The sequence below is a fragment of the Mandrillus leucophaeus genome, unplaced genomic scaffold, assembly GCF_000951045.1.
Source record: "Mandrillus leucophaeus isolate KB7577 unplaced genomic scaffold, Mleu.le_1.0 Scaffold114, whole genome shotgun sequence".
Lineage (NCBI taxonomy): Eukaryota > Metazoa > Chordata > Mammalia > Primates > Cercopithecidae > Mandrillus > Mandrillus leucophaeus.
In genome coordinates this window covers 5,758,205-5,772,922 of record NW_012099654.1, presented here as the reverse complement: position 1 = coordinate 5,772,922, position 14,718 = coordinate 5,758,205, and the positions used below count along the sequence as shown (strand labels likewise).

At 38.6% G+C, this 14,718-nt stretch overlaps 1 protein-coding gene across 2 annotated transcripts in view; it reads left to right on the top strand.

Moving 5' to 3' along the window:
* The first annotated feature begins 4,606 nt into the window (after positions 1-4,606).
* FCHO2 (FCH domain only 2) overlaps positions 4,607-14,718 on the top strand; it is a 135,682-nt gene continuing 125,570 nt past the window's right edge. For both annotated transcript variants that reach the window (XM_011996871.1, XM_011996863.1), the window contains exon 1: positions 4,607-4,705. In XM_011996871.1, the coding sequence (XP_011852261.1) occupies positions 4,653-4,705 (53 nt within the window). In that variant the 5' untranslated portion in view covers positions 4,607-4,652. The remainder of the gene's footprint in view (positions 4,706-14,718) is intronic.

Sequence of the window (14,718 nt, the reverse complement as noted above, 5' to 3'; positions counted from 1 at the left end):
TTTTTTTTTTTTTTTTTCCTGTTTATGAATTACAAGGACTGGAGATTTAAGTACTGATGTGAACAAGATGCCAGTTTACGAAAGTAGCTTTCTGTCTCTTTGCAGGCATAGATTGAAGAGCTGAGAAAACTGAAATTGTTGGTTTAGTTTATTTCGAAAGTAATGAAAAATACTTTCATTTATAGAACATTACAGAAAACGCAAAAGATATAAAAATTAAAAAATTATCTTAACTACTGTTTGCTTCTATAGTTTTTTCTCAAGCCATATAATATTTATTTAGATAGCTTTAAGGATTCAACTAACTGGAAGAGGTGAACTATAAAAGATTAGAGAAGAATATCTGAGAGGTGAGAAAAACAATTTTTTGAAAGGTAGTAAGATTTCTTTCCTTCAGTCAACTAGCAAATATGTTTGAGTCACTATTGTACCTGCATCAAATCATTCTGAGTGCCTGTTCTGCATACTTTATTTTATTTTTATTTATTTAGAGACTCAGTCCCACTGTATTGCTCAGGCTGGCATGCAGTGACATGATCTCGGCTCTCTGCAACCTCTGCCTCCCGAGTTCAAGTGATTCTCCTGGCTCAGCCTCCTGAATAGCTGGGATTACAGGGGCACACCACCACACCTGGCAAATTTGTAAAATATTTTTAGTAGGGATGGGGTTTCACCATGTTGACCAGGCTGGTGTTAAACTCCTGACCTCAGATGATCCACCCGCCTTGGCCTCCCAAAGTGCTGGGATTACAGGCGTGAGCTACCGCGCCCAGCTGTTCTATATATTTTAGTCACAATTTTCTATATTAGCAGTATCTTGCCAGTAGGTCTGCAGAGTACCTTTAATGATCATGACTAAAAATGTCAATGTACAGTTGTTTCCCCTATCCATAATTTCACTTTCCATAGTTTCAGATCTGAGGTCAACTGCAGTCTGAAAATATTAAATGGAAAATTCCAGAAATAATTCATAAGCACTAAATTTTGAGCTGTTCTGAATAATGTGATGAAATCTCACTGTGTCCTGCTTGGGATGTGAATCATCCCTTTGTCCAGGGCATCCATAGTGTATACCCTTCCTGCCCGTTAATCACTGAGTAGCCATCTTGGTTATCAGATTACAAAAAGAACAGTATATAAAGGGTTTGTGACCAGTATATAAAGGATTCGTGACTATCCATGGTTTCAGGCATCCCGTGGGGATCTTGAAACATCCCCTGTGGAGAAGAGGGGACTACTGTACAAATAGAATGTTGATGAGAAGAGGTTGTAACTTATGGTAGAATGTCCTGTATACTTGTAGAAAAATTGCTTGCATACATAGGCATACCTTAGAGATATTGTGTGTTGATTCAAACAACCACAATGAAGCAAGTCACAAACTTTCCTGGTTTTTCAGTGCATGTAAAAGTTATGTTTACACTATTTTATTTACATGATACTGGTGTATTAAGTGTGCAATAGCATTTTATCTAAAAATATATATACCTTAATTAAAAAATACTTTATTGCTAATGCTAACACAGGGAAGAAGTGAGCACATGCTGTTGGAAAAAAGATATTAATAGACTTGCTTGACACAGGATTGCCACAAACCTTCAATTTGTAAAAATGCAGTATTTTCAAAGTGCAGTAAAATGAAGTGTGCCTATATTTTACCTCCAGCTCCCTAGCAGTTTTCAAGGCCACAATGGCACTGGAGAGCTGTCATTGCATGTCTGTTGAGTTCTCATTAAAGTGTAGCTACAGGTTCTTCACTGAAGGGGCTATTCTTCAAGGAAAAAAATCTTTAGGATTAGTGAAATGTTTTATGGTGTTTTTTAGAGAAGTCAAGACAGTGAGACTGTATCAAAAATATTAATGTTATATTGTGCATTGACTTGTCCAGGGTTATCTAGTAAATGTCCATAAGAGCTAAATTAAAAGGAAAATGTAGACAAAGTAGGAAGTGATAGTATTTATTTATTTTTGAGGTGGTTTAGAGTTGAGAGGGAGGTTAGGCATGTTATTGGTGTTTGCAAGATAGTACCTCCTGACCCTTCTCTTATCCCTCCAAAGAACTTTTTGAAAATTAAAAATGGAACTTGGTAAAACCAATTTTTAGAAATGTGATTATACAATATATAATCTATCTTCTGCCTATTTTTCGAATCTTGGACTCACCAAAAGTGAATGCTGGCCACATGCAGTGGCTCACACCTGTAATCCCAGCACTTTGGGAGGCCAAGGTGGGAGGATTGTTTGAGGCTAGGAGTTGGAAGACCAACTTAAGCAACATAGCGAGACCTTGTTTCTGCAAAAACTTTTTTTAAAAAACTGAATGCTATCCAGGTTTTTTATTTCTAGTGTCTAATTTACTGTTACTCTTAAAAAGTTCACCGAAGGAGAAGTTTCAAACCCTTGTCTTTGTCTTTTTCTTTTTTTAGAGACAGGTTCTCACTTTGCCCAGGCTGGTCTTGAACATCTGGCCTCAAGCAGGCCTCCTTGCTCAGCCTCTGGAGTAGCTGGGATTATAGGCACAAGCCTCTGACAATAAACTTCTAAAAGAATCTGAAACATATAAAGTTGCAGAAGCCAAATGAAAATGTTTGGATTCACAAGAGGCTGTGGTTTTATGTTATATTCTTGATAAATGGAAATGGTTATTCAAAATGCTAAGAGTACTGTTTATATTATCTTGTTACAGATAGGACATTTTAATTTGTGATATGTAGGCAAACTAATTACTAGCTACATTGAGTTTATCAGGAAGCACTTCAACATAGCTGGAAGTTCTTATGCTTTCTGTTTTCAGTGGACTGTGGAAAAATCAAGTTTTGGATTATATAACACTTGCTTATGGTATTGCTTTTCCAACAAATATATTCCATTCTTCTTTATTTCATTTTCACTAAAGAAAAATAAAAACTGCTGCCTGTAAAGAGAGTTTTTAAACCTAGTGTATTGGTTGTCTTTTATTTCATCGAACAAATTGACATTTCTAATGTTATCTTTATGATTTACTAATTTAGGATTCATAGGATTAAACAGCAGTAGAGGTTTTCCAGGATTGTGTAGTGATCTATTCTATTAATATCTCATTAATTAGCCTGGGCGCAGTAGCTCACACCTGTAATCCCAGCACGTTGGGAGGCCAAGGCAGGTGTATTGTTTGAGGCTGGGAGTTCGAGACCTGCCTGGCCAACATGGCAAAACCCTGTCTCTTCTAAAAATACAAAAATTAGCCGGACGTGGTGGTGCACACCTGTAATCCCAGCTACTCGGGGGGCTGAAGCACGAGAATCGCTTGAAGCCGGGACAGGGAGGTAGCAGTGAGCCATAATTGCTTGTCTGCACTCCAACCTGGATGACAGAGTGAGACTGTCTCAAAAACAAAACCAAACAAATGAAAATCCTATTAATTAAAAACTAGAAAATAGCCTGTTACTTCTCTTTTGTTAAATTGTATCTGTTTTCTCACTTCTCAAGTTAAGTTTACTGACTGAAAGATCTAAGTATTTTGTGATACTCAGTGCTGATATGACTTAAGTACTTTACTGTCTTAATTCAGAAATCAAGATTTAGTAATTTTAAAGCACAAACTCTAAATTAAATGATCAGGAATTTCTTACTGTGTGTTAAAGAAATTGAAATGGGATTTGGTAATATGTTTTGAAAGGTCCATGTTTATCTTTTCTTAATTATGCCACATATTCCTTAAAATTTCATACTTTTTTGTTGTTTTGTTTTTTGACAGAGTCTCACCCTGTCTCCCAGGCTAGAGTGCAGTGGTGTGATTTCGGCTCACTGCAACCTCCGCCTCCTGGGTTCAAGCGATTCTCCTGTTTCACCCTCCTGAGTAGCTGGAATTACAGGTGCATGCCACCACACCCGGCTAATTTTTGTATTTTTAGCTGAGATGGGATTTCACCATGCTGGACAGGCTGGTCTAGAACTCCTGACCTCAAGTGATCTGCCCGCCTCTGCCTCCCAAAATACTGGATTACAGGCATGAGCCACCATCCTACCACGCCCAGCCTCATACTTAATTTTTTTTTTTTTTTTGATATGGAGTCTAGTTCTGTCACCCAGGCTGGAGTGCAATGGCGCAATCCCGGCTCACTGCAAGCTCCGCCTCCTGGGTTCACGCCATTCTCCTGCCTCAGCCTCCCTTGTAGCTGGGACTACAGGCGCCCTCTACCACACCCAGCTAATTTTTTGTATTTTAAGTAGAGACAGGGTTTCACCATGTTAGCCAGGATAGTCTCGATCTCCTGACCTCATGATCCACCCACCTTGGCCTCCCAAAGTGCTGGGATTACAGGTGTGAGCCACCGCGCCTGGTCACAACTTAATTTCATTAATTGTACTTTTATGGGTGATTACAAAGTGTATGCATATTTGTGTGTATGTAGGTATATGTATATGTAGTTAATTGTAAACTGTATTAAAGCATATAATATTGCTTTATACTGTTTAAAATCATACAATAAATGAGAATAATTAAATTAAGGAAAAACACCTCACCGGAGCACAGGATTGCATATTGGTTAGTGTTGGCTTTTTATATTCTCAAGTCATTTTTATCTGTTTTTTTTTGTGTGTGTGAAACTAAAAATCTTTTTACATTTTAGGGGGAAAAAAATAGTGGCTTTGATGTCCTCTACCATAATATGAAACATGGACAGATATCAACTAAAGAACTAGCAGATTTTGTAAGAGAACGGTATGTATCTTTTTTTTTTTTTTTTAAATTATACTTTAAGTTCTAGGGTACATGTGTATAAGGTGCAGGTTTGTTACATATGTATACTTGTGCCATGTTGGTGTGCTGCACCCATCAACTCGTCAGCACCCATCAACTCGTCATTTACATCAGGTATAACTCCCAATGCAATCCCTCCCCCCTCCCCCCGGTATGTATCTTTTAAATAAGTAATTTAACAAATTAATAGCAATTTAAATTTTAGAATATAAATCATGGAGAAAACTTTATTTGGATGTGGAATAAAGCAATCCTTGTTTTAAAATATATACTGTAATTCTGTCTGTCTATTTGTATCTATCATCTACACAGCTGAGGGCTCTATAGTGGCTCAAAGTGGCATTGTTAAACCCCTGGCTTGCAGATTCCTGCTTGAAAATATTATGTACATATTTTTCACTGGATATGCTAGCAAGGTGATATAATAAAGTTGAGAAGTTTGTAGGATAAAGCATTAACATTTGTTAAACATGCTAAAATAATTAGAAAAGATTACGTTTTCTGAACTTCAGTTTAATTTTATGTTTTTGTAACTTTTATTTTTAAAAGTCCTAAGTACGTATTTTAAAATCTCGCAAATTTATAAAATGTGATTGTCTTTAAGAGTCTTAGAATATAGCAAATTTAAAAGCTATTAAGAATAAATATAATTTGATTATGATTCAAAATCAAACAGAACTCAAAAGCTGCTATCCTACTAACTTAAAGCTGTTTTGTGGCTACCCCAACTTAGTAATTATTTATATGAACACATTTAAAATCTTTACCTTGATAATACAGGGATTCTTTGGCTTTAAATTTAATACTCCATTTATTCTTGTATTCTTTCAACAATATATATTCCATCAGTGCTGTGTACCAGGTACTTGTCTGGATTATGGGAATATACTGGTTAAGATACAGCTTCTCCCTTCATGGAGTTTACAGACTGGTAAGAATTGGGGAATAAACTATTATATAAGTTCAGTTCTTTTCTTACTTTCCCCTCTCTACTGGAATCAACAAGCAATGCAAAAGCTCAAGTGCCCTGGGTAAGGCTCTTCTTCCTCTGGGCTTCTACATCATCATTGGCAGGAGGAAAGGAAAGGCCGCAGAACTCTGCATCTCTTGGCATGTTCCTTAGCCTTCCCTCTTCCCCTACACCTCACTACTATCACTGTCTGTTTTGGAACCATCAGGGCAGATATTCTTATGCCTTTGAGCCCTGTTTATGTTAGTCATTGTAAGAAGTCCAGGACTCCTGAGTCATCCTTCCTTTGCCCAGAATCTGTCCCTTTCTGATTCTTTGGGCAGTGAGACAATCCCTCCTACTTCCCCTTTACTACCTTATTTTTCTCCATAGTGTGTATAACCATCTGATCAAAGTGATATTTCACTTATTTATTTTTCTGTCTCTTCCCACTAGAATATAAACCCAACAAGGGCAGGAATTTTTGTCTTTTTTTGCTTATTTTGTCTTTTTGCTCTATTTATGCACTTGTGATAGTGCTTGGCACTTGGTAGGCCCTCAGTAAAGGTTTTTCCATGGAATGAATCTCTAACTTCATTATGCTGATCCCAACTATCATTATTTTTGCCTGAACTTCAGCAGTAGCTCCTAACTGCTCTATCTACATTCGTTCTTGTTTTCCTACAACTTAACTCTCTGTACTGTAGTTGGAGTGGTTTTTTTTGAGCTACAGTACAGATCAGTTTGTTACCTTTTCTCTTTCAGCCATCCCAAGGGCTCTTAAGATATGCCTGCATTGTCTGACCCTCAAACTACCTTTCAGGTCTTATTGTTCCAGGCTCTCTGCTAGGCATGGGATACAACAGAATATTGTCTCACAGGAGAACATAGAAACAATTAACAAAGATGAGTAATAACAAAACTGCATGCATAGTACAAAGAGATATATGAATTACAGGCTGCTCCTTATTCTTTCCACTCCAGAGATACTGGGTATCTTATGGAAAGACTTCCTGTGTCTAGTCCAGGCTTTGTGAATACCTATTCTTCTCTTCACCTAGTTAATGGCCTACTTATTCTTTGGAGCTCAGCAATGTGGTCACTGCTCTTAGGATGCCTTTCCTAATCTCTCTGACTAGGTCAAAAACACCTAATGTAATTTTTTGTTACATCACCTATCTCTTTGTAGTGTTTATAAAATTTGGTAATTATTTATTTTTATTTATTTTTATGTTCCTCTGTGAAACAGTATTCATTTGTATCCCAGTGGCTAGCACAGAGCCTGGAACAGTAGGATAATCATATTTCTTGAAGGACTGAATGAGAAAGGAAAAAATGTAAACTTTGTATACATTATCTGATAGATTGATTGATTGATTTGAAACAGAGTCTAGCTCTGCCGTCCAGGCTGGAGTGCAGTGGCCCAGTCTCTGCTCACTGTAACTTCCATCTCCTGGGTTCAAGCAATTCTTGTGTCTCAGCCTCCCAAGTAGCTGGGATTATAGCCCTGCGCCACCATGTCTGACTGATTTTTGTATTTTTCTTTTTTTTTCCAGACAGAGTCTCACTCTGTCACCCAGCCCAGGCTGGAGTGCAGAGGTGCGATCATGGCTCACTGCAACCTCCCTGTCCTGAGTTCAAGCGATTCTTGTGCCTCAGCCTCTTGAATAGCTGGGACCACAGGCATGCGCCACCATGCCTGGCTAATTTTTGTATTTTTTGTCGAGACGGAGTTCTGCCATGTTGGCCAGGCTGGTCTGGAACGCCTGACCTCAGGTGATCCGCCCATCTTGACCTCCCAGAGTATTGGGATTACAGGTGTGAGCCACTGTGCCTGGCCAGGCTTATTTCATTTTAGTACTGAATAATATTCTGTTGTCTGGATGTACTACATTTTATCCACTAACTTACTCAGGGACATCTTGGTTGCTTCCAAGTTTTGGCAATTATGAATAAAGCTGCAGTAAACATCTGTGTGCAGGTTTTCGTGTGATCATAAGTTTTAATTAAATTAAATTTTAAATATCAAGGAATGCAGTTACTTGATTATATGGAAAGAATATGTTTAATTTTGTAAGAAACTCATCTTCCAAAGTGACAATACCATTTTGCATTTTAACTAGCAATGAATGAGAGTTCCTGTTGCACCATATCCTTGCCACATTTGGTGTGGTCAGTATTCTAAATTTTGGTTGTTCCAATAAGTGTATAGTGGTATCTTATCATTGTTTTAATTAGCATTTTCCTGATGACATGTGATGTGGAGCATCTTTGCTTTTGATTTTTTTTTTTTATAGAGGCAGGATCTCACTATGTTTCCCAGGCTAGTCTCGAACTCCTGACCTCAAGTGATCTTCCCTCCCCAGCCTTGCAAAGTGCTGAGATTATAGGTGTGAGCCACTGCACCTGGCTTTTTTGTTGTTGTCAAGATGGAGGTCTCACCATGTTGCCCAGGCTGGTCTTGAACTCCTCGTCTCAAGTGGTCTTCCCGCCACAGTCTCCCAAAGCACTAGGATTACAGGAGGGAACCAGCACACCTGTCCTTCATCTTTTCATATGCTTATTTGCCAGCTGTGTATCTTCTTTAGTGAGGTATCCGTTAAGGTCTTTGGCCCATTTTTGTTTTTAATAGGGTTGTTTGTGTTCTTATTAATATTTTAAAATTTTTTGATTATACTTTAGGCCCTGGGATATATGTGCGGAATGTGCTGGGTTGTTACATAGGTATACATGTGGTTTACCATGATGACATCAACCTGTCTTCCACATTAGGTGTTCCTCCTAATGCTATCCCTCCCCCAGCTCCCCGGCCTCCAACCCCGCAAAAGGCCCTGGTGTGTGATGTTCCCCTCCCTGTGTCCATGTGTTCTCATTGTTCGACTCCCACTAATGAGTGAGAACATGTGGTATTTGGTTTTCTGTTCTTGTGTTAGTTTGCTGAGAATGATAGTTTCTAGATTCATCGTTGTCCCTGCAAAGGACATGAACTCATCCTTTTTTTATGGCTGCATAGTATTCTATGGTGTATATGTGCCACATTTTCTTTATCCAGTCTATCACTGATGTGCATTTGGGTTGGTTCCAAGTCTTTGCTGTTGTGAACAGTGCTGCAATAAACATACGTGTGCATGTGTTTTTATAGGATGATTTATAATCCTTTGGATATATAGCCAGTAGGGGGATTGCTGGGTCAAATGGTATTTCTGGTTCTAGATCCTTGAGGAATTGCCACACTGTCTTCCACAATCGTTGAACTAATTTACACTCCCACCAACAGTGCAAAAGTGTTCCTGTTTCTCCACATCCTCTCCAGCATCTGTTGTTTCCTGACTTTTTAATGATGGGCATTCTAACTGTCATGAGATGGTATCTCATTGTGGTTTTAATTTGCATTTCTCTAATGACCAGTGATAATGAGCTTTTTTTCATATGTTTCTTGGCTGCATAAATGTCTGCTTTTGAGAAGTGTCTGTTCATATACTTCGCCCACTTTTTGGTGGGATTGTTTTTTTCTTGTAAATTTAAGTTCTTTGTAGATTCTGGATATTAGCCCTTTGTCAGATGGATAGATAGTAAAAATTTTCTCCCATTCTGTCGGTTGCCTGTTCACTCTGATGATAGTTTCTTTTGCTGTGCAGAAGCTCCTTAGTTTAATTAGATCTCATATGTCAATTTTGGCTTTTGTTGCCATTGCTTTCGGTGTTTTAGTCGTGAAGTCTTTGCCTATGCCTATGTCCTGAATGGAATTGCTTAGATTTTCTTCTAGGGTTTTTATGGTTTTAGGTCTTACGTTTAAGTCTTTAGCCCATCTTGAGTTAATTTTTTGTATAAGGTGTAAGGAAGGGGTCCAGTTTCAGTTTTCTGCATATGGCTAGCCAGTTTTCCCAACATCATTTGTTAAACAGGGAATCCTTTCCCATTGCTTGTTTTTGTCAGGTTTGTCAAAGATCAGATGGTTGTAGATGTGTGGTGTTATTTCTGAGGCCTCTGTTCTGTTCCATTTGTCTATGTATCTGTTTTGGTACCAGTACCATGCTGTTTTGGTTACTGAAGCCTTGTAATATAGTTTGAAGTCAGGCAGAGTGATGCCTCCAGCTTTATTCTTTTTACCTAAGATTGTCTTGGCTATACAGGCTCTTTTTTGGTTCCATATGAAATTTAAAGTAGTTTTTTCTAATTCTGTGAAGAAAGTCAGTGGTTGCTTGATGGGGATAGCATTGAATCTATAAATTACTTTGGGCAGTATGGCCATTTTCACGATATGATTCTTCCTATCCATGAGCATGGAATGTTTTTCCATTTGTTTGTGTCCTTTCTCATTTCCTTTACCAGTGGTTTGTAGTTCTCCTTGAAGAGGTTCGTCACATCTCTTGTAAGTTGTATTCCTAGGTATTTTATTCTCTTTGTAGCAATTGTGAATGGGAGTTCACTCATGATTTAGCTCTCTGTTTGTCTATTATTGGTGTATAGGAATGCTTGTGATTTTTGCACATTGGTTTTGTATCCTGAGAATTTGCTGAAGTTGCTTATCAGCTTAAGGAGACTTTGGGTTGAGACGATGGGGTTTTCTAAATATATAATCATGTCATCTGCAAACAGAGACAATTTGACGTCCCCTTTTCGTATTTGAATACCCTTTATTTTTTTCTCTTTCCCGATTGCCCTGGCCAGAACTTCCAATACTATGTTGAATAAGAGTGGTAAGAGAGGGCATCCTTGTTTTGTGCTGAATTTCAAAGGGAATGCTTCCAGTTTTTGCCTGTTCAGTATGATATTGGCTGTGGATTTGTCATAAGTAGCTCTTATTGTTTTGAGATACGTTACACCAATACCTAGTTTATTGAGTGTTTTTAGCATGAAGGACTGTTGGATTTTGTTGAAGGTCTTTTCTGCATGTATTGAGATAATCATGTGGTTTTTGTCATTGGTTCTGTTCATGTGATAGATTACATTTATTGATTTGCGTATGTTGAACCAGCCTTGCATCCCAGGGATGAAACTGACTTGATCGTGGTGGATGAGCTTTTTGATGTGCTGCTGGATTTGGTTTGCCAGTATTTTATTGAGGATTTTCACATTGATGTTAATCTGGGATATTGGCCTGAAATTTTCTCTTTTTTTTGTTGTGTCTGCCACGTTTTGGTATCAAGATGATGCTGGCTTCGTAAAATGAGTTAGGGAGGAGTCCCTCTTTTTCTGTTGTTTGGAATAGTTTCAGAATGAATGGTACCAGCTCCTCTTTGTACCTCTGGTAGAATTTGGCTATGAATCTGTCTGGTCCTGAGCTTTTTTTGGTTGGTAGGCTATTAATTACTGCCTCAATTTCAGAGCTTGTTATTGATCTATCCAGGGATTCTACTTTTTCCTGGTTTAGACTTGGGAGGGTGTATGTGTCCAGGAATTTATCCATTTCTAATAGATTTTCTAGTTTATTTATGTAGCGGTGTTTCTAGTATTTTCTGATGGTAGTTTGTAATTCTGTTGGATCCGTGGTGATATCCCCTTTATCATATTTTATTGTGTCTATTTGATTCTTCTCTCTTTTCTTCTTTATTAGTCTTGCTAGCAGTCTATTTTGTTGATCTTTTCAAAAAACCAGCTTCTGGATTCATTGATTTTTTTGAAGGGTTTTTCGTGTCTCTATCTCCTTCAGTTCTGCTCTGATCTTAGTTATTTCTTGTCTTCTGCTAGCTTTTGAGTTTGTTTGCTCTTGCTTCTCCAGTTCTTTTAATTGTGATGGTAGAGTGTCAATTTTAGCTCTTTCCTGCTTTCTCTTGTGGGCATTTAGTGCTATAAATTTCCCTCTAAACACTGTTTCAGCTGTGTCCCAGAGATTCTGGTACGTTGTGTCTTTGTTCTCATTGGTTTCAAAGAACTTATTTCTGCCTTAATTTCATTATTTACGCAGTAGTCATTCCGGAGCAGGTTGTTCAGTTTCCCTGTAGTTGTGCAGTTTTGAGTGAGTTTCTTAATCCTGAGTTATAATTTGATTGCACTGTGGTCTGAGAGACTGTTTGTTATGATTTCCATTCTTTTGCATTTGCTGAGGACTGTTTTACTTCCAATTATATGGTCAATTTTAGAATAAGTGTGATGTGGTGCTGAGAAGAATGCATATTCTGTTGATTTGGGGTGGAGAGTTCTGTAGATGTCTATTAGGTCCGCTTGGTCCAGAGCTGAGTTCAAGTGCTGAATATCCTTGTTAATTTTCTGTCTCGTTGATCTGTCTAATATTGACAGTGGGGTGTTAAAGTCTCCCAGTATTATTGTGTGGGAGTCTAAGTCTCTTTGTGGGTCTCTAAGCACTTGCTTTATGAATCCGGGTGCTCCCGTATTAGCTGCATATATATTTAGGATAGTTAGCTCATCTTGATGCATTGATCCCTTTACCATTATGTAATGGCCTTTGTCTCTTTTGATCTTTGTTGATTTACAGTCTGTTTTATCAGAGACTAGGATTGCAACCCCTGCTTGTTTTTGCTTTCCATTTGCTTGGTAAATATTCCTTCATCCCTTTATTTTGTGCCTATGTGTGTCTTTGCACGTGAGATGGGTCTCCTGAATACAGCACATCAATGAGTCATGAGTCTATCCAATTTGCGAGTCTGTGTCTTTTAATTGGGGCAGTTAGCCTGTTTACATTTAGGGTTAATATTGTTATGTGTGAATTTGCTCCTGTCATTGTGATGCTAGCTGGTTATTTTCCCCATTAATTGATGCAGTTTCTTCATAATGTCGATGGTCTTTACAATTTGGCATGTTTTTGTAGTTGCTGGTACTGGTTGTTCCTTTCCATGTTTAGTGCTTCCTTCAGGAGCTCTTGTAAGGCTGGCCTGGTGGTGATGAAATTGCTCAGCATTTGCTTGTCTATAAAGGATTTTGTTTCTCCTTTGCTTATGAAGCTTAGTTTGGCTGGATGTGAAATTCTGGGCTGAAAAGTCTTCTCTTTAAGAATGTTGAAAATTGGCTCCCACTCTCTTCTGGCTTGTGAGGTTTCTGCCGAGAGATCTGCTGTTAGTCTGATGGGCTTCCCTTTGTGGGTAACCTGACCTTTCTCTCCGGTTGCCCTTAACATTTTTTTCTTCATTTCAACCTTGGTGAATCTGACAATTATGTGTCTCGGGGTTGCTCTTCTCAAGGAGTATCTTTGTGGTGGTCTCTTTTTTTCCTGAATTTGAATGTTGGCCTGTCTTGCTAGGTTGGGGAAGTTCTCCCAGATAATATCCTGAAGAGTGTTTTCCAACTTGATTCCATTCTCCCCATCACTTTCAGGTACACCAATCAAATGTAGGTTTGGTCTTTTCTCATAGTCCCACATTTCTTGGAGGCTTTGTTCATTCCTTTTTATTCTTTTTTCTCTAATTCTTGTCTTCATGCCTTACTTCATTAAGTTGATCTTCAGTCTATGATATTCTTTCTTCCATTTGATCGATTTGGCTGTTGATACTTGTGTATGCTTCACAAAGTTCCCTTGCTGTGTTTTTCAGTTCCATCAGGTCATTTATGTTCTTCTCTAAACTGGTTATTCTAGTTAGCAATTCCTCTAACCTTTTTTCAAGGTACTTAGCTTCCTTGCATTGGGTTAGAACATGCTCCCTTAGCTAGGGGAGTTTGTTATTACCCACCTTCTGAAGCCTACTTCTGTCAGTTTGTCAAACTTATTCTCCATCCAGTTTTGTTCTCTTGCTGGTGAGGAGTTGTGGTCCTTTGTGCTTGAAACCCGGGGCCCTGCTAGTTCCCTGCTGGAGCACCTGAGGGAATCTTCTGGTCTGCGGGTTACGAAGACCATGGGAAAAGTGTAGTATCTGGGCTAGAATGCACCATTCCTCAGAGCACAGTCCCTCATGGCTTCCCTTGGCTAGGGGAGGGAGTTCCTCAATGCTTTGTGCTTCCTGGATGAGGTGATGCCCCGTCCTGCTTCTGCTCGCTCTCCATGGGCTGCACCCACTGTTTAACCAACCCCAGTGAGATGAGCTGGGTACCTCAGTTGGAAATGCACAAATCACCTGCCTTCTTCATTGATCCCGCTGGGAGCTGCAGACTGGAGCTGTTCCTATTCAGCCATCTTGTCAGCTGCCCCCTTACTGGGTTTTAAGAGTTTTTTGTGTATTTTGGATGACGATCTTTTATCAGATGTGTCATTTGCAAATATTTTCTCACAGTCTGTGGTTTGTTTTCTCATTCTCTTGACATTGTCTTTCAAAGAACAGAAGTATTTAATTTTAAGGAAGTCCAGCATATCCATTATTTATTTCATGGATTTTGTGTTTGGAATACCTTTGGTATTTCAGTGCCTTTAGATATTGTGTCTAAAAAGTCATCACCATAGCCAAGGTCTGGTGTATTGGAGTGCCTTTAGATATTGGAATACATTTACATATTGTTCTAAAAAGTCATCATCATACCCAATGTTGTCTAGGTTTTCTCCTATGTTGTCTTCTAGGGGTTTTGTAGTTTTATGGTTTACATTTAGGTCTGTAATACATTTTGAGTTAATTTTTGTGAAGGGTGGAAGGTCTGTGTCTGGATCCAATTTTTTTTTTTTTTTTTTTTTTGCATGTGAGTGTCCAGTTGTTCCGGTACCATTTATTGAAAATACTATCTTTGTTCCATTGTATTGCATTTGCTCTTTTATCAAAGATCGGTTTAACACATTTGCTCTTTTGTCAGAAATCAGTTTACTGTATTATGTGAGTCTATTTCCGGGCTTTATATTCTGTTCCATTGATATATTTGTCTGTTTTTTGGCCAGTAGCACACTCCTTTGATTTACTGTAGCTATTTTTTTTTTTTTTTGAGATGGATTCTCTGTCACCAGGCTGGAGTACAGTGGTGCTGTCTTGGCTCACTGCAACCTCCACCTCCTGGGTTCAAGTGATTCTCCTGCCTCAGCCTCCCGAGTAGGTGGGACTTACAGGCACATGCCACGATGCCTAGCTAATTTTTGTATTTTTAGTAGAGACGGGGTTTCACCATGTTGGCCAGGATGGTCTCGATCTCTTGACCTCGTGATCCACCTGCCTCA